The 21,700-nt window shown below is 38.1% G+C and overlaps 1 protein-coding gene across 2 annotated transcripts; it reads right to left on the reverse strand.

The window, feature by feature from the left end:
• Positions 1 to 1,675: 1,675 nt before the first annotated feature.
• Positions 1,676 to 20,163, reverse strand: kairos. 2 transcript variants are annotated; one of them, XM_034974088.2, is made up of 5 exons: positions 20,104 to 20,163; positions 4,223 to 4,455; positions 3,427 to 3,530; positions 3,174 to 3,295; positions 1,676 to 3,094 (listed from the first exon to the last, which is right to left on the reverse strand). In XM_034974088.2, the coding sequence occupies exons 2-5, from the start codon at positions 4,451 to 4,453 to the stop codon at positions 2,217 to 2,219; spliced, it is 1,335 nt and encodes a 444-aa protein (XP_034829979.1). In that variant the 5' UTR covers positions 4,454 to 4,455; positions 20,104 to 20,163; the 3' UTR covers positions 1,676 to 2,216. The 2 variants fall into 2 exon arrangements, with proteins under 2 accessions (XP_034829979.1, XP_069358174.1); XM_069502073.1 differs by lacking the exon at positions 20,104 to 20,163 and adding an exon at positions 17,789 to 17,915.
• Positions 20,164 to 21,700: the final 1,537 nt, after the last annotated feature.

Genomic DNA, 21,700 nt, shown 5'->3' on the forward strand with positions numbered 1-21,700 from the left:
CCATTTTATAAAATACGCGGGGAATAAATTTTTACATACGATCTTACGGGGATTGGGTTGATATGTTTCAATGATGCTCCGATACAAAACGAATCTGCTTCTAAGGGTTAATGTTAATAAAATGCCTACTAGTAATAAATAAAGACTGATAGAAATCGTATAATAAATACCTATATAAAACTGCGCTATTGGTTAGTGAAGTGATAGACTAAGAGCCAGCGCGTGCCAGACCTTCGTTACTTTATAAAAGCTGAAAGTTTCGTTGCGCATTGTCCCCAAAACAGGGAGGAATGATCAGCGACTATGAAGTTTGGATCATGATGGCTTTGGGAGATATCAGGTAAAAAGGTGTAAAAAAATTTCGTCAAAGTATAAAGTCTAATTTAATATATTTTCTTCGGAATAGTATAAGAAATCGCGTCATGCATTGCCAGACACTTAATATTGTGGCAACCCCCTGCCAGACACCCTTAAACTTTTAAACTTTAAGGGTGTCTGGCAGGGAGTTGCCAGACGCCTGAAAGTTTATTCGGGTACGGAACACTAAGAAGTAGCGCTTAATGAGGCATTATAAATGTTTAATTAAAAATCCGGCTTCCGTTAAACGTTAGGTAATTTACGCTTAATGTTTTTCGTAGCGCTCGACCGAGAATTTGCTGCTACGAGATTAGGGTTACGAGCGAATTCAGTGGGATGCATAATCGACTCTGTCTGGGTTGAGCCGAGAGGTCGGCTGAATGGCTCAAAGGTGTGTTCAAACCAGTAAGTAATACTGTAATAATGGTTCAAATTACGTAACTGCTATTGACTTTTCTTTTCTCGGGTTGTATAGGCCTCTTTTTTTTGTGATGTACCTAACCACAAATTCACGGGTTACGGATTTTTTCCTTTACTTGTGCTGTAAGACCTACCCACTTGTCAAATTTCATGATTCTAGGGTAACGGAAAGTATCCTATAGGTTTTCTTGACAGACACGACATACGGACAACGGATGGACGGACAGACAGACAGACAGACAACCAAGTGATCCTGTAAGGCTTTCTTTTTCCCTTTGAGGTACGGAACCCTAAAAATAACTAAAGTGTTATTTCCTGTACGGAACCCTTAGTGTGCGAGTCCGACTCGCACTTGGTTTTTTCAGTTAAAAGTACTTGATTGCATAAGAGATTTGACTGTAACTCAAACTACCTATGTATTATCTAATAAGTAGGTATAGAAAGCCATTTCGTAAAAAACATTTCCAAGAATAAGAGATACAACTAGGTACCTTTAGCAGATCTTGAATCATCTCAAACTAAGTGGGGTGTTCTGAAAACCAAAGGGACGTCTAAACTCGAAATTGCTATTCTTGTGGAACGTAAACATAAGATAGATATACGCTTGGTGCAGAAATCACCCGCAGGCGTCTTCTAATTGCTAAAGTTTACTCGTAAGTACCTTCAATTGGATTTCAGCCTGTCGAGCTCGTAAACCTTAGATCCCTTCACTTTAGATTGCCTTATCCTGAAATTTACAACTTGATGTAGTTATCTAATATTAAGTTAGATAAAGACCGAGCTGTTGTAACTTCATGCTAAGTGCTTACAAAATATTTAACAAGGCTTGAAAACTATTTTTATTGGTCAAGGTCTGTTATTGGATATACGTACTTAGGAAATAAAATAAAATATCAAGAAACATCGATAAAAATTTTATTGATATATTATGACGACTCGAAGTCGCATTCGTCTATTAAGCGTACGTTTCTCCCAACGCGACGTCTCTTTTGATTATCTGCTATACAATGACAAAGATATGGTTAACATTCGAGTACAAGACAAAGACTGTCCAACGAGACGGGGCGGGGATGTGGGGCGCACGCGGAGGTGACGGCTCGCGACCGGCGTGGAAATCGCGCGGCCCTTATTACAAATACTTACAATTTTCTAACTAACAATAATGTCTAATAACTTTGTTTTCTAATATCGAAAAATTTACAATGAAAATAGAATTCACTCTATAAATAATATAACGCAGAGCGGACGTCGGTCGTGAGTCGACTCAGGACGACCGGCGCCGGCGCGGGCGTTCAGTCTATCACATTGAAACTGCATTGAAAGATTCAGGAAGGTACATCGAGCGTAATAAGTGACTAAGAAGTATCTCGCATCTCACTCACCACCTGAGAAAATATAGTCAGTACTTGACAGCTATGTAATATTTGAATTTGAAATGACTACACGAAAAGGTCTTTTAGTGACGAGCACAGCGTGGCATCGCATCCCTCCGCAGGCTCTTCTTCTTCGGATTTGTTCAGAAACCAGCGCTCGCCTTCGCTGCGTCCCGCTTTACTCGTGCTAGGTGTCGGCCGTGTTTCACTCTCGGTTTTAGATATCGTCGTCTCTTTAGGTATTTGCGTGCCGGACGTAGATGGCCCGGGGCTTGCAGTATTGCCACTTCGGAGAAACACTTCTATAGCACTTCCGAGTGCACTGGCGTCCACGACGGAACCAGTCGGCCTGTCCCAAACTACGGCAGCTGCGTCGCCCGTAGACGGCTTGGAGTCAGGTGCGAATGTCACTTTTGGTTTCCTGGTTTCGTTTTCATTCTTTTTAGTTGCTAGAGTTTGATGTCTCCTAGCAAACCAAGTAGCTCCGGATTCTGTTAGTTTTTCTCTCAGTGCTGACGCATCAAAACTGCTCGAGCGCATGTCTGCTAATCGTCTATTTTTCAGTTCGGGCTTACCACACCTGTCGATTTCTGTGGCTGATGATGTCAGAGCATTGAGCATGAGTTTGAGATCTGTATCTGTGCACACAACCCCTGCTCCAGTACGCGGTGGAATGGGAGGAGGTGGAGGCATTTCTGAGGCACGGCGACGAGCGGGGATGGGCGGTAGCTGTCCACCCATGTAGTCCGAATGTCTGCGTCCTCGGTTGGTGTACCTCACCGAGCCACTACTAGGAGACCGCTCATCCAGAGGTTGCACTTCGCAAACCTTTTCATTTGACGTGTTCCACAAACGCATTCGTACTTTGCGAGCCTGTACTATGTCGTCCATTATATCCAGTTGGAGATTGTGCGTGCTGCCGAGCGTGTCTGTAGCAGGTGGGCCTGTGAAAAAAGTTTTTGTTTGAACCCTTCGTTATCGTTTTTAATTTATTCAATAAAGATGATAAAATATTTGTTTTACATTTTTTAATACTCGCTCCCGAGTCACGTCGGCTTCCGAGGGCGGGGAACGCCGCGATTGATTCTCGACGGCCTCGTCCGAACAGCGCCTGAGGCACTCTTGATATTGTTACTACGGAATGTCTGGAAAAAATATCTTTGTAACGTATTTGTTAAAGGAAAACAGTTCTTATCAGAAACCAAATAAATTAAATATGTATAACAATACATGTAATTTTAATAATGAAATAAATATTTATATCTTTCAGGCATACCTTCGACCACCTGGCTGTGGTGAAACCTGGCTTAAAGTAGCCAGGAATGCAGCTTCCCGCGCCTCGTGAGCTGCGCCTTCTCCTCTCTCCGACAGACGACGTACCTGTCACACCCATAAATATAAAGTGATTGAGAGGCACTTCGCACTTATTTAAATAGAGCGAAATTGGATTCGAATGTTACCTACTTGTAATATGTAATGTAATCACAAGATTTAACGATGTCTAAATTAAACGAATTTTGTTAATTTCATCATTAACCCCTATTGCCGGCTTACTACTCTCAGAATGAAAAGGTTTTGCAAATGACGCTGGCTGTAGAGTGTGGATTGGCAGATTTCACACAACTTATCAACATTATGGAGAATTCTCAGTCTCAAGCATGCAGGTTTCCTCACGTTGTTTCCATTCACCGTTATAGAAAGTGATATTTAATAGCTTAACAGCACAGCAACCTATACCACTAAAATCTATTTTATGTCGAAACTATGAAACAAAGACTGCAGAAACAAATGGATTTTAAATTGAATTAAAAATATTTAGATACTAGCTGATGCCCGCGACTTCGTCCGCGTGGATTTAAGTTTTCGAAAATCCCGTGGAAACTCTTTGAATTTTCGTAATAAAATTAGCCTATGTCACTCTCCAGGTCTTTGACTATACCCATGCAAAAAACACGCTTATATGGCTCCGTTGCGACGTGATTGAAGGACAAACCCACAAGCCAACAAACCAATAAACCAACAAACAAGCACACTTTCACATTTATAATATGCGTCGAGATTTCATGTCTTACCTGACTAGCCGTAGGGCCAGAAGTGCAGGAGGGCGTTGGTAAGGAATGCTTGCGTGTTTCACGCCACGGCGACAGGTGGTAAGGGTCTGGCGGGGACTCCTGGTCCTCGGAGAAGCCGCGGATGGGGAGGGGCGCGCGGTAGCAGGCCTCCGACTCCTCAGCCCCGCTTTCCTCCACAACGATCAAAGGCTCGCCGCCGCCGGCGATCGCCATTGAACCGCGCCGCATCATAGCTGTGGGAAAATATACCTACATAGAATAAACCACTTTCAAATCTATATCCATATCCATACTAATATTGTATTCCACCTATACGCGACGCTGGGGCGGGTCAGCTAATAAGTATAGTCTAATTGAAACGCTAATAAAGTATTTCAAAATTTTCACGGGGTTTTTAGGCGTTTTAAAATATGGCGCTGGACTCTCCTTTAGCATAAGTACCTACAACTCGACAATGAGTACGCGGGGTTTAACTCTGGTATAAGGATTTTAAATTGATAATGACAATAACCAAGGCTTACGTAGAGTACGTAGAGGTACGTGCTCTCCGAGGCATGGAATAAACAAAAAGCCTACCTCTAAAGTCGGTCACCAATCCAGTTAAGTTATTGACTTGGGTCTACGTTTATCTATCCAGTACAATCAACTGATATGCACTGTTGCAACCTCAAAAAATATAGGCACGGCCAATATCAGCATAAATAAGGGCATGATATTACATAGAAAGTCTAGCAAATTAAGTCTATTTTTCTTGTATGTTTGCTGCTTTTAATTCAAAATACCTAAGTAGCAAAAGCAATTTTTATAATACACCGTACGCTCGGTACTCGAGTCCCGCTCGACACCTGTTTTCATTTAATTATGAGCCACTCTGCGGGAGGTATACTGATTATTATAAATAGGTACACGTAATTTTCAAACTTCAGTAATTTCTTGCTATGAACGCAGAACGTCAAGTCATAGTTTAAATAATAATTAAACTTATGCAAAGGTTATGTTGCAATATCAGCTCATTTATTTAAATATCAGGCATTTTATGATTTTCCAATTTATTTTCACGGGTGCACTTTTCATTCAGATCTTTAAGTAATTTTACGGTCGCCAACTAAAATATTATTTTACCAACAACAATTAATGAATCCCTATGGTTTAGGATTAGGATTAGGATGGGTTAGGATGAACCCCAATGGTCTGCAATCTGCATGTTCAGGGTTGAGGACTTGGAGTTGGAGTTCAACCATGAAGTCGTTGCTTGGTACCTACAATATTGATGCACTGTCTCTCGGTAAAATCGGTGTAAAGAACCTAGGTATATCTCAAAAATATAGGTGACATAAATGTGCACCCTAAAATATAAGTCGTAGCGTTCAGACATGGACTTATTTGTCCAAGCTTTCAAAAGCAAAGTGCAACAGTGTGTTATCATACATCGGAGATTCTGAATCGATATATCAACAGGTACCTACCAACGTCAAGGCTACACGGCAAGGGTTGTCAGATGCAAGGGTCCGATGCGATTTATAGACAATGCGGTTTATGGTTTATTCAGTGTGATCATAGTGTGATATTCCGTCTGTCATTATGCCGCAAATACAGTATGGTAATGTCTATGAGTTAAAGAATGTTTAAAGAGAAAATTTTCGAGTACTTATATCAAATAGAATTCTGAATATAATATAAAACAGAAATAAAAAAAGTAAAAGTCCGCTGCAACTCGAGATGGCAATCGAGGTATGAGGCGGTGGGATGCTCCGCACACCCGCACGTCACGCGTGTCATTGTTAGATATCAGTATGTATAATACAAAGAACTTGGATGTACTACTACGTAGGTATAATATATTTGTTCGATAAATGACTAAAATTATACATAACATTATAATATTGGTATTAAGGTCGTTTTTAAGATATATAAATAATGTCGGGGATATCTTAGCAAGTGGTGAGCAATAAAATTTAAGGTATAAAACGTAATTCACTGAAATATGTAGTTTACTAACAAAATCATAGTAGGTAGGTAGTCGCGGTTCAAAACTCCTATGGATCTTATACTCTATACTTACTAAATTTCTATAAAGAAGATCCATAGAAAGACCTTTAGTCGCGTGGTATCACGCACAAAAATAAAAAAGATACCTACCTACTTATTGGTACTTAGTAAAAGTTTAATAGTAAATATTTTGAACTTAATAGATACAGTAGATCCGAACTCCGAAGCTATAATATGTTCGGTTACCTATTGTTAAAGAAATGAAAGTCTGAAACTCAATCCACGACTTCGTCAACAAATATCCGATCTGTTCACAAAATATAAATTCCGAGGAAAGAAATATTACTTAGCTGATCTTCATGTGGGTGGAATCCAAAGATTTTCTACTTATTTACGACTATTCGAGCAAAAGTCGTACATTTCTATTAGAACAATAAACATACAAAGCGCAAACCATTTTCGTAAATCATAATTTATGGACCTATAAATTGTGATTTACAAAACAAGGCGTATATTAAATATTGGATATTATTATCCTTAAATATAATATGTTCTTACGTATTTTAATATATTTATAACTTTATTCTAATAATTTTTAATTTAAATTGCTGAGGTAACTAATATTTTAAAGATAGTACCTAACTCAACTGTTACTAAATAATATAAAAAAAGAAGAAGGAATTAAAGGAAGAAGTCGGGCGAGCTTCACGCATCGATTTCTTGTTTGTTTATTATGCTCGCCCGACTTCACACATACATACACGTGTACAAACAAAAATTATTTTTTTACTTTGTACTGGTTTTGGAAATGGTTTTTTTAATATTTTATTTTATTGCTTGGCGACGTCATAAACATTTCACGTGATTTGACGTACTTTTTTAGTTACGAGTTTACTCGTAAATCGGTAATTTAAAATGGTAAGCAAACTTGAACCTAGCAGTGAATGTAGATTTTACGAATTTTGGAATACCCTGTATTTAATGATTCCTTAAGGAATATTTTATTTTTGACATAGGCATCATCCCAATTAACGTGCATTTCTCGCTGTAGTACTTTCATGACTACAGGGCGCTTTGCAGTCGATGTCATTTTCATGTTAATTTATTCCAGCTCTAATCTCTACAATTTTTTAGAATGAGGATTAATGACTATCGATCCATGCAGGGCGTTTTTAAGGTCAAAGTCTTCTATAAATACCTAACGATGATCGATGGGCCATTTTACTATGTACCAATACGGATTTATTTACAGTAGAATACAGCATGCCAGAACGCAAGCTATATTAAGTATAGGTATCTATGTCTATGTTAAAAAATTGCCAAACAAATTGCCATGAAAAGGTAGGAAAAAGGCGTGTTTCCACTTTAAGGCTTTTCGCCCTAAAATAGGGCTATACTTTATATTAGACATGGCTTAGGGTGTGTTTTGTATTGACAGCGATTTAGGGTAATTTGGAGTAAAATAGAACTTCTAGTGGTAACGCTATTTTTATATCTGTTTTTTATGTCTTTGATTTATCAAAGGGCTTGAAAATCACAGAATTAAAAAAAAACATTCAGAATTGCGCAATAATAATTACCTACTATGCACGCTAAAATAGGGCATTTAAAAAAATGTAATTTAGCGCGAATTCCTACAGAAACTCGGACTAAACCAAAATGGTGAGTAGAAACACTGGACACAATATCGAAAGCGGGATTAAATTTTTAAGAATAAGTGATTAATTCTAGATTGATGTGAAAACCTTGATGATGGTTAAGTGACCTAGTTAAGTGATCCCGACCTGCTACACCGCACCGTAGCGAGGAAATGGTGCCGGCCATTTCCTCGCTACGGTGGCTTTATTACTGTGACAACTTTGAACAACCTACGATGCTACCAGCTCACTAGGTGCCTTGATTGTTCCAAATTGCTATGTGCTTTAAATTGGGGCATTTCAAAATAAATTTAGGGTAATTTAGCGCTAATTTCTACAGAAACTATAGAGTATGTGGAAAAACTGGACACTATAATATCGTGTGTGGAATTAAATTTTTAAGAATAGTACAGAATTAATTCTGTATCGATGTGAAAAACCTTGACCTAGTTAAGTGATCCCGGTTTGCCACACCGCACCGAAGCGAGGAAATGGTGCCGGCCATTTCCTCGCTACAGTGGCTTTATTACTGTGACAACTTTGAACAACCTGCGATGCTATCGGCTCACCAGGCGCATTCATTGTTCCAAATTGCTATGTGCTTTAAATTGGGGCATTTCAAAATAAATTTAGGGTAATTTAGCGCTAATTTCTATAGAAACTAGAGTAAAACATAGATTAAATTAAACCGGGATTCATTCTGGATCATTATGGAGACCTTGACGGTGACCTAGTTAAGTAATCCCGGTCTGCCACACCGCGCCGTAGCGAGGAAATGGTGCCGGCCATTTCCTCGCTACAGTGGCTCGCTACTGTGACAACTTCGAATGACTTGCGATGCTATCAGCTCACCATGCGCCATTCGTTGTTTCAAATTGCTATAATGCAAGTTTTGCCAAATTCAACGGCTGCTTATCAGTACCCTTATTATAAATGCGAAAGTGTGTTTGTTTGTTGGTTTATTGGTTTGTTGGTTTGTCCTTCAATCACGTCGCAACCGTGAAACGGATTGACGTGATTTTTTGCATGGGTATAGATAAAGACCTGCAGAGTGACATAGGCTACTTTTTATCCCGGAAAATAAAAGAGTTCCCACGGGATTTTTAAAAAACCTAATTCCACGCAGACGAAGTCGCGGGCATCAGCTAGTAATAATATAATGTTAAATTCAATCTTGTCAGGGTAAAATTGAATTTACCTTTTTTAGGGTTCGCTTGGTGCCAACGGGACCCTATTACTAAACCTTCGCTGTCCATCCGTCTGTCTGTCATTAGGCTATATCTCATTTTCCGTAATAGGTAAAATGAAATTTTCATATAGTGTGTATTTTCTATTGCCACTATAAGAACATAATCAAAATGGCTGCCATGCAAATAAATACATAAGTAGTGTCATCTTGCACGATGGTACGGGACCCTTCGTCAGCGAATCCGACTCGCACTTGACCGGTTTTTTAGTAAGTTGATATATAATAAACGTATCATACGCATAGACTAATATGATCATACGTATCTACTATACGTTAGGTTAAAACAAAGTTAGAACCTCAGTTAGAACGAATTAAAACGAGTCGTCTCGTGTTAGCTCTAAGCAAGTGACAGTTGACACAAAGAACAAATATGGCGAGTTCTGTCTTAGGTTGTACACGTAATTTAAGCCTAAACCACTATAGATTATTTAACCTACATAGGTTAGGTATAAAGAGTAGGTAGAGACAGCTCGCTGCGGCGCGGTGGTCTTTTAGAGAGCCATCTCAAAAAGTCCACCCGGAATAAGTAATATGTTCAAGTTTTTACCAATACATTGGTAGACTATAGGTGTCTCTCGGAAAGGGTTCCTATTACTTACCTAAAGCCATCATGTGACTTTCTGACAACTTTATTACATACTTACGTCAATTTATATCATTTGAGTTAATTTAATTGCTAGAAGAATTACTTACAAGTATTTCTTTTTAGTAGACACTACCTATCTCTAAAACACATAACAAATGTTGCCTCGTTTTTGTTCATTGTACCTAATATCAACATTATCACATGAACGGTTCCGTGATTTATAAGGTATACAAACAACCTGATCTAGAATGACAAGAAAATCTATCAGAAAATCCAGAAAATCCAACTAAAAATGTCTACAAACACCGGAATTTTTACGCGCGGGAAGAGTTACGTGAAACGCGTCATTATTCATTACCCACGCTATGGTGGAAACTTATTTTTTTTTATTTAACATATTGTAACTAGCTTTTTCCGCGAATACGTACTAGGTATTACTATCCATATTATAAATGCGAAAGTGTGTTTGTTTGTTGGTTTGTCCTTAAATTACGTCGCAACGGAGCGACAGATTGACGTGATTTTTTGCATGGTTATAAACCTGGAATTGCTGATATAGGCTACTTTTATCCCGGAAACTCAAAGACTTGTCACGGTATTTTTAAAAACCTAAATAAGTCCCGGGCATCAGCTAGTGAATAATATTTGAAACTTTGAATAATATTTTCAAACTTTAAAGCACCTTGACACTAATTGACCGTTTTACTTTGACAATCTTAATTTTTTTCTTCCTTCCTCTAGGATCGCTTAGGATCCTTTAGGTTTATCCTTTAGATAAAAAACGATTGATGATATTAAAAACCTTTATTAAAACCCATTTTTACTCTAACTTTAATTAAAGGTAGCCTTGAACTGATTTCACTTCAAGCAACCCATTCGCGATAGTACCTACTATTACTTAGAACCTAAGTACCTACTATGTTTATTTAAGGATCAAATTAGGTATTCATAAAAAATGCTTTCCATTTGGCCAACACATGGATGAAGGTCGAACCTATTCAGGATCTCTTACTGCAACTAACCAAAGCTCTAAGGATTATGATCGCCTATTGGAAACAGAATTATTTTTCTAACATGAAAATCTACTCAGAAATATCGTAATATGAAATCGTAAAAGGGAAATGGACGTAGACCTACACTTTTAATGAAATATAAAACACCCGTGAAAAATCTATATACTTATAGATTTTTCACGGGACCCTACTGGTCCGATTTATTAAAACAAAGAAGTTTTTTTGTGATGGTTAATATTATTTTGAAGTGATCTATTCGGCGGTTCCGCAGTACTCAGAAGGTTCGATTCCGGACACGAACCTCTAACTATTCGGAGTTATGTCCGTTTCAAGAAACTACATAGGCATCACTTGCTTTAACAGTGAAGGAAAACATCGTGATGAAACCGGAATGCCTGAAGGCTCTCCATAATGTTCTCTAAGGTGTGTGAAGTCTTCTAATCCGCACTTGGCCAGGGTGGTGAACTATTGCCACACCCGTCTCATTTTGAAAGGAGACTCATGCTCAGTAGTGAGCCGGCGATGGGTTGATAATGATGATAACGATGTTTAAGTGAATATAACCAAACTACGTTCGTATTTAAGTGCGCTAGGGAAATTTCACTTCAATCGAGCTAGATTTGTTCACTGGTTTTCTTTTTACCCCATGGAAGTTCGATAATCATCTTTTTAAATCTGTACGTGAAAAAAATCACTCAAGTTTGACAAAAAGTTGACTATAGCTTTAATAATAAGCACATTATTTACTGCCACAAAAATATAAAAAGTAAGATTTTCTACTAGGAAATCTTCTCTGAGGGAATCTTCTATGATAAACTAGCTTTTTTCGTGACTTTGTTCGCATTGATTTAGGCTTTTTAAAGACCTAAATGTCTAATGAAGGAAACATACATGTCATCCAACTTGATACTGAATTGTTTATACCTACTTAGGTAACGAAACTTTTGATTCTAAATTAGTCTACAAGCTCCTAAAATAAAATACGATTTTTTTACTGGTGGACTCGATTGGGAAACGATTAGCTTATCAATTCCAAAGACTAAGTTTGTATTTTAATAAAGAGGAGTAGATATCCCTAAACCATTTTCATGAAGTGTTTTGAATGTAGTTGAATTGAAATTGAATCATTGAAATCCTCTAAAAATATCGTACCCACTACATTCAGTTACCTATTTAGAAGGTGAAAGATAAATATAAAAATTTTGTATTATAACATTATTAGCATCAGGTTGGTTTGTAAACGTGACAGAAAAAGTCGTAGAGTGTAATCCCTCAGGGAGCAAATCCATTTCGTGGCCGGGTGATATATCACAATTATTATCACTGCTGAAAATTTTCTGAGTCCCTCAGCAGTGATTTTCACCCACATTATAAATATAGAAAATGATATAATCCACTCTCTGTCTAGATATCCCTGTTAGATTAAGGATTATTTAATTTGTGTAAACTCACGAAAAAAGTGATAATTACTGCCCATATAAAAGCGAAAGTGTGTTTATTATTTTACTTTGTTGGTTTATCCTTCAATCACGTCACAACAGAGCAATGGGTCGACGTGATTTTTTTGCATGGGTAGGTATAGTTATAGACCTGGAGAGTGACATAGGCTACTTTTTATCACGGAAAATCAATGGATTCCCACAGGATTTTTAAAAATCTAAATCCACGCAGACGAAGTCACGGGCTGATAGCTAATGAGCCATAAAAGTTGAAATCCTTTGAAAATAATGAGTATCTAAAATAAGTAAAAGAATTGGCTTAAAGAAAATAAATGAAAAGAATCAGCTTTATTAAAACTCGTGACCCTGAGGATTCAAGAGTATATAAGATATAGACAAGGGCAATAAAACGTGGCAAAGTTAAAAGGCTGATAATAAAGAGAAGAATGGCGTCAGGGGTCTTTGGGATGCTTAAATATCATTTGATGCTTGTCGCGAAGTGCGGGAGGCAAAACTTCGGGTTTAATTACGCTGAGAAAAACCGTTTCGGTCTTGTTAACGTTGTTTCCACTTTTCTTTTTACTTATACTTAGTACCTTTTTGATTTTGGTTTAGGTATTTATATGCTGAGTCCACAGACTCAGTTACACTAAAGTGTAATTTTTCGTGAGGTAACTAAGTATAAATCAGTAAAAAAAACTTACTAGTCAGGTTATTATTGAGTTCGCAATTCGTACTTTGCCAGGGTTGTAGTAGTAAACTATGGCTAAACCCTTCCAATTCCGTGAGTAAGTACGACCATCCCGGTCCCGTTGGCATCATGCGTGGACGACCACGCATGACTGCTTGCTCACATGGTCCTTAAAAGATCGTGTTTGTTCGTGCCGTGTACGTCAAATTAGTACGAAAACGAATCCAAAGTGCGACAAGCCTTTATTCTTATCTATGATAAATGAAAAGCTCCTGTGAATAAGGGAGGCTTATTTGATACAGATCATGCTCCTCAGCTTGAAAAGTACATGAAAATCTACTCAAGAATACTGTTATGTGGACTCGTAAAAGAGAAACGAGGTGTGCTCCCTTGATAGAATATGAAACGCGCGTTAAGAGTACATTAACGGCCTAAAATAAAAGCTCTTGCTCAATAGGGTAGGTAGAGGCTAATAAAACAATTAATACTTACTGTAAAGAACATTAAATAAAATAAGTATACTAATGAAAATCAGACTTTTTAGGGTTCCGTACGTCAAAAGGAAAAATGGAAGCTTTATAGGACAACACATAATATAGTTATCTTACTTTGATAATTGAAATTGGAGGCTCAATTCAAATAAAGTGTGAAATAAGGCTTGCCGTGTCATAATCCAAGATCCGCGGAACGAAAAGATCAAGCAAAGTTGGAATGAAAAATGGAAGCTAGCGTTGTACTCGTAAGTAGCATATATATTTGATTTGATGAGTGATAGGAACTAGGATGAGACAGAATAGAACATAATATTTTTATTCAAACTTTTACAAGTTACTTTTGTATAAACCACTGGTTCGGAATGCCGTTTATAATAGACAGAATATTGAAATGAAAATGAATGAAATGAATTGAATGAATGAATGAAAATGAAAAGTATAAGTACCTACCTACTTTAACAGGGGCTCTTGAACAAATTCTGGGTCCATCCTGAACATGAAAAGCGTGAGTCGAAAACAATTTTCGTTTAGGTACCACCTCAACTGATACCATGTTAAGTATTTAAAAGTTTTGGGGAAAAATTGAGAACCTCCTCTTTTTTTAGGATTCCGTACCTGAAGGGTGCCAAATGTCAACGGGGCCCTCGAATAATAAAAATTTCAAAATGGCCGCTATGTAACAAGCATCGTAACAAATAACAAGTGTTATTTGTTACGATGGTACGAGTGCCCTTTCGTGCGAGTTCGATTCGCACTTGACCGATTTTCAAAGATTGGTTTGAAATATGGACAATGAAATAAAACGTGGCAAAGCTATAATGCTCATAATAAAACGAGGAATGTCATTGGAGGCCCTTGGGGGATCTTATATCACTTGGCGCGAAGTACGTGGCTTCGGGCCTCGGGTTTAAGGTTTAATTACGCTATTAGGATAGCTCTGAGGATAATAATGTCCTTCAGTTAACACTCTACTGATAATAATGACGGTTGTAAAAACATTTGGAATTTCTTGGAATTTTTGTAGTTGTTTTTAGGGTTCCGTACCTCAAAAGAAAAAAGGAACCCTTATAGGATCACTCCGATCTGTGGTCTGTCCGTCTGTCGTTTACCTATAGCCTGATTTAGTATAGATCCATTTAGATAGAGCCAATCCCTCTGCCAATAAGCTTATATCGTCAATTCGATTCGAGTAGTTATTTCGTTTGGGAAATGAAACACGTGCCACTATTTCCGTAATCCGTAGTGTTTACTTCCACCCTCCATCACAGTTCCGTTGATGGATGAACTTGCATCACAGAATATCTACTTAATACTGCCTTCCAGCACTTCCAGTCCCGGTTAATATCACTAACATCACACTAATCACACTAATATTATAAAGGCGAAAGTTTGTATGTGTGTGTGGGTGTGTGTCTGCTACTCTTTCACGCAAAAACTAAGTAGGTACTGGATGGATTTGCCTGAAATTGGGAATGGAGATAGATTATACTTTGGATAACTTTTCATTCTGTAAAATCAATCATCCATGGTTCCCACGGGATTATTTAAACATAATATTATATACCTACTTATGCACGCGAAAGGAGTCGCGGGCATAGGCTAGTCTGGTAATATCTGTAAAAAGCTGAAAGTCGAAATCTCATTTTCTGAGTTGAGTTGTACAGCTATACTTACAGGAGGGGCTGATGTTAACCCACCGTATTATTATCCCAAGAAAACTCCTAACATTGTGTAATTAATTCAAAGGGGGCCCGACTCTCAGTAATGAGGATTACGGCGCCCAAAGAGAGACCTTCCAGAACACAGAAATAAGAGTGATTTATCTCGAAAAACATTATACCCTCCTTCTGGTGTAGTTGAGTAAAACTAGCTCTGAACAACAGTGACTTCCCTTGTCCGGACGGACAGCGGAGGCTAAGAAATAGGGTCCCGGTGCCAACAAAACATTTTTATTTAAAACAGGATTAAAAACATGTTTAAATCTGTTTTTTTTTATAATTTAAAAACATCTTTAGAACCCTGTTGCCTGCCAACCCATTGAGAAAATGAGGAGCTAATAATTATAATCAAGCATCAATAACGCGTGGGAGAACTAGAGTAACCGACATAGCTCAACGGGTTGCGAGGCTGAAGTGGCAATGGGCAGGGCACTTTGTTCGTACAACCGATAGACGTTGGGGTCCCAAGGTGCTGGAATGGCGATCTCGCACCGGAAGAATCAGCGTTGGAAGACCCCTCCACTAGGTGGACGGACAACATCAGACGAGTCGCAGGGAGCCGCTGGATTCAGGCAGCGCAAGACCGTGGTGTGTGGAAATCCCTACAAGAGACCTATGTCCAGCAGTGGACGTCTATTGGTTGATGATGATGATGATGATGAAGCATCAATAATAATTTATGTTTGAGAGGGTGATTTACTAAAAGTTCGGAAAACTTTGCGGCGTGTGCACACCTAGTCAAAGAAAATCCTCGCAAGGCTGTCTTGCTTGCGGGGAATCGTATTTTTCACTTGAACAGTTTCATAACAAACCATTCAAGTGAAAAATATGATATTCAAGTGAAGCTATTATTATAGGTTTATTATCGAAACTTATAGCTAACCCGCCTTGACTTCGCTGGAGTAGAACTTATATTTTAATAATAAATCACTATACCCATATTATAAATGCGAAAGTGTGTTTGTTTGATGGTTTATTAGTTTGTTGGTTTGTCCTTCAATCAAATCGCAACGGAGCAACGGATTGACGTAATTTTTTCCATGGGCAGGTATAGTTTAAGACCTGGACATAGGCTACTTTTTATCTCTGAAAATGAAAGAATTCCCAAAAACCTAAATCCACGCGTACGAAGTCGCGGGCATCAGCTAGTAATTTATAATAATATAGTTGTTGTATAGGTAGAGTGGTTTTCACATTTAGGTAAATAGATTAGTTATTTTGGTACCTAGTTCCACACATCCTTGTTGACTTTGCTTTGTAATTTATAGCGAAGCAAAGCGATGACAGAACAATGAACGATACATCAACATTCGCACTGAAATCAATTATGATGATGAAGGTTACACGAGTTACAGTTAGCATTCGCATGTAACAGATTTGGAAACAACATCATGAGTGATATTGTGTCTAAAGAGCCCTCGCCCATGGCGACTTTTTGTGGCGATGCTGTCGCGCGTTTACTAAACACACGCCAGCATCACTACTAACGCGTGTTAGTTGGATTAGCAACGCGCTACTGCATCGCGACTGTATCGATGCAAACGCGCGACCGTGTTGGACGACATCGGGGAAAGAACGGAGGGAGGGTGGCGCATGAATGGAGAACCAAGCATCAGTGCAACATTTTTTTCTCGTTTGCATCGAGACAGAAGCGCGACAGTATCGCGTTTGCATCGCGACTGAATCTAAGACCGTGGGCGAGGGCACACAGCTAGCGACCGCTTCGCGACTGTATCGATGCGGAAGCGCGACAGCATCGCTACTGTATCGCTACAAAAAGTCGCCGTGGGCGAGGGCTCTAAGTGTCTAATTCTGTTGCACAATTTTCAAATAAACTAACCTAAAAGACAGGTGTAGGATGTATTGTAAATTATTATGATCTTTAAAAGTTCTATGCTCCTGAAAAAATCATATTACACAGTCAAAGATTATGTAAATGATAAAAGAGCGGGTATTTGACCTGCAGCTCTCTGTAGCAATGTGCAGGATTGCAATTAGGTACTTGTATTCATAGAGAAGCAGATATAGGTACTTAGTAAGTATGTAGTTATTTTAAGGCAAGTATGCTAATCAATTTATCACTTTTCTGCGGCTTAAACCACTGAACTGGAATTAATGCAATTTGGCACAGAGATTCTCGCCGCAGGAAAACAGCATTAAAAAAGAAAAACCGAAAAATTTCAAAAATACAGCACCGGAAACTGAAATAAATATACCATAATATAAAACAGTGGAAAATATTAATTAAACGCAAAAAGTTGGCATACAAGCCACCGCCCGCGGCTTCGGTCGGCCAAATATATCTTCTTTATTCCCTATCTCGAGGGCATTTCGAAAAATCTAGCTTTAATAATTGTTTACATTAAAAAGGAACTCCTGTGCAAAATTTCAGCTTTTTAGGTCCAATGCTTTGGGGCTGGGCGTTAAGTATAATAATGTTACAAATATTATAATAATAACATCAGTAAAACTTAAAGCTAGCCTTATCTAATTACTATAAAAATCATGACCGCGTGGAATGGTGCCAAGAATACTGGCTGCATTTCTGCGCTAGACAGCCAGGTTGATCCATTGCGCAAAAAAATGAGCCAGCCCTTCTGTCACCAGATAAGGCAATAGCCTTAATAAAGCGCGACGAAATGTCTCGTAATTTTTTTTTAGCACTAAGACTCCAATACTCTTCTTGTACATCAGTTTTGTGCACTTTCATTCTTATTTCATCTGATATTATTATCGATATGTTTGTTTACCCGGTATATGTTCTTTCAGTGAAAAGTTCGCGACACATTGGTAGTTTTTTAATAACTTGAATTCATAATTTTGGCAAGCCACTATAGTCAATGACAGTAATTTTGATAGCATTAGGGATTAGATTTTTTTAGGGTTCCGTACCTCAAAAGGAAAAACGGAACCCTTATAGGATCACTTTGTTGTCTGTCTGTCTGTCTGTCTGTCTGTCCGTCTGTCTGTCAAGAAACCTACAGGGTACTTCCCGTTGACCTAGAATCATGAAATTTGGCAGGTAGGTAGATCTTATAGCTGACATTTGGGGAAAAATCTGAAAACCGTGAATTTAGGGTTAGATCACACAAAAAAAAATTAAATTGTGGTCATGAACTAATAATTAGTATTTTCAACTTTCGAAGTGAGTGACTATATCAAGTGGGGTATCATATGAAAGGTCTTCACCTGTACATTCTAAAACAGATTTTTATTTATTTTTATGCATCATAGTTTTTGAATTATCGTGCAAAATGACGAAAAAATAAGACTGTAGTACGGAACCCTCATTGCGCGAGCCTGACTCGCACTTGGCCGGTTTTTTTATAAAGAATAACCGCCGAGGTTCTTCTCGGTAGGAAGGGCATTCCGAACCAGAAATAAATTCAGTGAACTCAAAAGCACATTTACATGTTATTTGAATAAAAAGCCTTTCTATTTGTATTTCAGAGAATTGAAGTTTAAAAAGGACAACACGTCTACATTATGTATGTGAACTAAAGTAACATTCTAATAATATATTCTCCCACCTGGACCATCACGAGTTTGTGAATAATATATCAAGGGTCCTTTAGTGCCAGAAAGAAGGTCGTTTATTACATTTGCCTGGTTCAGGTCGTAATATAGGTTAACGATATCCAGAATAGGTAACCGTATTTTTGTTAAAAATTTATAAATCCTAACTACCTAAACAAAAACAGTTGCATGTAAATTATGAATATTTTACGATAATAATTAGATTTTAGGAGGTAATTATAGGTATAAGCTAACCTCCGGTCATCAGTTAGTTGAATAATAACATCAGATGTTATTTTTTGAAGTTGTTTTGAAAGTAGGGAGTAGGTATTTTTAGTAATAGTCATTACCATCATCATTATCAACCATATCGTTTGGTCACTACTTAGCACGGGCTTACTCTCAGAATGAGAAGAGACAGTCCACCACGCTAACCAAGTGCGGATTGGCAGACTTCACACATTCTTGAGAACATTATGGATAACTCTCAGGCATGTAGGTTTCCTTATGATGTTTGCCTTCACCGTAAAAGCAAGTGATATTTAATTGCATAAAACGTACATACTGTATAACTTCGAAAAGTTAGAGGTGCGTGCCCGGGTTCCAACCCTCAAACCTCCGAATAGGAGACCAACGTCCAAACTATTTGGCATAATTGTATTTCAGAAAGTACCAAATTCTTCAACTACTATAAGTTAGGACTATTACAAGGCAAAAATACTTATAAAGCATGAAATTCACCATAGATAAATTTATATTCTCTACTCGGTGAAATTCACCAAAAAGGACGATAACTCGTGGTAAATTCGCAAAATATGAAAAAAAAAACAATATTGAAGTGCTCTTATCAAACAACAGGGAAATCCATAGCTGATTATTTGTTCATTTATTCCGGCATTCGAGTCAATTGTTTGATCGAATGGATTGAAAAAGCGCTGCGGCCGAGAGGTCCCGGCGGTATCAAAGAAAAACTTTAGCAAATAAATAACGTTAAAGTCGTAAACTTTTCCTTAGAAGTTCGGGCTTCATTGTGAGTAGAATAATGTTTACAAATACGTAGTAGCTAGCTGTAAGTGGAAATTAGAACGGCCGTTTTTTTTCAGTGTAGTTAGTAATATTTTTGTTTAAATTGTAGACATAAAACTGTTAATTTGTTAAACTTGAAAATTATGTATTAAATTTCAAAGCAAAAAGCAATAAATAAACAATTATGTTATTTAGTACCTATCTATTATTATTATTATTATTCGCATAAAAATTTTAAATGTTGGGGAAAAAAGTGAAGATCTTAAACGACGTAAACAATCTACGACATACACTGACTGACATTAGTAAGTGAAACAATCGGAGACGGAAAAGCGCATGCAAACACCGAATACGCCGCGAATAATAATTGCGCGCGTCCATTATGAATTTTTGCGAGGATTTGAGCTTCGCGCAATTAGTATCCACGAGGGGGAGTGGGTGACGACACTGTGGGTGGGGTGGGGTGTGGGTGTGGGTGGGTGAACTGAGGGTAGGGTTACGTGCGTGTAAGCGTGGCGCGTACCGACGGGTGCGTGGTGTGCGTGCGCCGCGCGGCGTGCTCTCTAGACGGCGGTCGGCGATCTACTGCGCGGGAACCGGGATCGCAGCCTCAACCCGGCGGACCGCCGCCCGCCCAGTCCCGCCCTTCATATTCTTTGTACGAGCACAACCCCTATACAAGTCAGGGTGCCTTCACACTGAGTGCATGCTCGATATTGTCGCATTTCGATCGAGAACTCCACGGCCGTTGGAGCTGGAACCATCGTTACTAGTATCGCTACATTTGTTTTGGTTTGTAACAATGAGCTTCAGTTTGCATTGTCTAGGACGCCAAATTTTAATTACTTTAGATCGAAAGTTCTAATAAATAAAGTTCTGTATATATCACAATTTGTACATTAAATGTATGTATTAGGTTCGGTTACATTACACTAATGCAACCCAAAATGGTATTTAAGTAGGTAAGTACCTTACCTACCACTTACCTACTTAAATACCATTTTGGGTTCTATTTTTTCTATTTGGACCTAATTAGGTACAAAAAATTGTAAATCACAAAAGTTGTGCCTCAATCAGTGTAATGTACGAGTACGTGATACTTACGCGCATAAACTTTGCAAAAACAAAATTGGCGGAGTTAGAAAAAATCTGTCTATCTGCTAGCCTTCCACGGTCCATCCGATTTTGACGAAATTTAGTACAGAGGTACTTACATACCGGGAAAGGACATAGGCTACTTTTTATCCCGGAAAATCAAGAGTTCTCACGGGATTTTAAAAGATCTAAATCTATGCGGACGAAGTCGCGGGTATCATCTTGTATTAAAATAAATGTAGAGACCGAATGCACCGAATGTTTAGACAAGGGTATGAGTAGGTATAATGATCCTACCTGTCTAACCCTGGCACACTTTGAAGTGATGTTCGTGAATAAAAGGTTTAAGGACATGAAAATAATAAAAGAGCACATTTTTTGTCTGAATATTTACGGATGCGGAAAGACTTGGAAATCTACCAAATGATCATCTTGAGAAAGCCCCTACCATTAGTTAATTAATTGGGAACGGTCACAAATGAGGATTCGACGAGAGAGAGAGAGATTTTTTATGTATAAAATTCTGCCTGTGATTATTTAGCAGAATGTCACTAAAATTAAACACAGTGACTTTGCACTTTGTTTCTCTGTCAGAGCTTTATAATTTCACAAATAAGGCAGTTGTTTCACCACCGATAAGGAAGCCACAATTCTTACTCAAAAAACATACAATCTATGTATGATTCCGTGTCCATAAAGGGGAAAAATAAGTATATTAATTGATCGCTGACTGCACACTGCCGGCGAGAACTCTCCCTCCACTAGTTTGTCGCAGCGACGAGAGCTATCAAAAGCTCAAAAAGCTCAACCAATTACAAACAAAAATACATAGAATTAAATACATATAAAAATAGTATAGGTAATGTTGTTTTTAGACTTAAATACGAGTAGGTATTTTGTCTCGCAGCCAATCTCATGAGTGTGACTTTATTTACGGTTAAATTATTGCAAGCTTATTTTACATTATTAATTTTACAAGCTTTAACTTTTGTTTTGTATAATTTAGTAATTCTGTAGGAAAATCA

This window comes from Maniola hyperantus, chromosome 12 (assembly GCF_902806685.2).
Source record: "Maniola hyperantus chromosome 12, iAphHyp1.2, whole genome shotgun sequence".
Taxonomy (NCBI): Eukaryota; Metazoa; Arthropoda; class Insecta; order Lepidoptera; family Nymphalidae; genus Maniola; species Maniola hyperantus.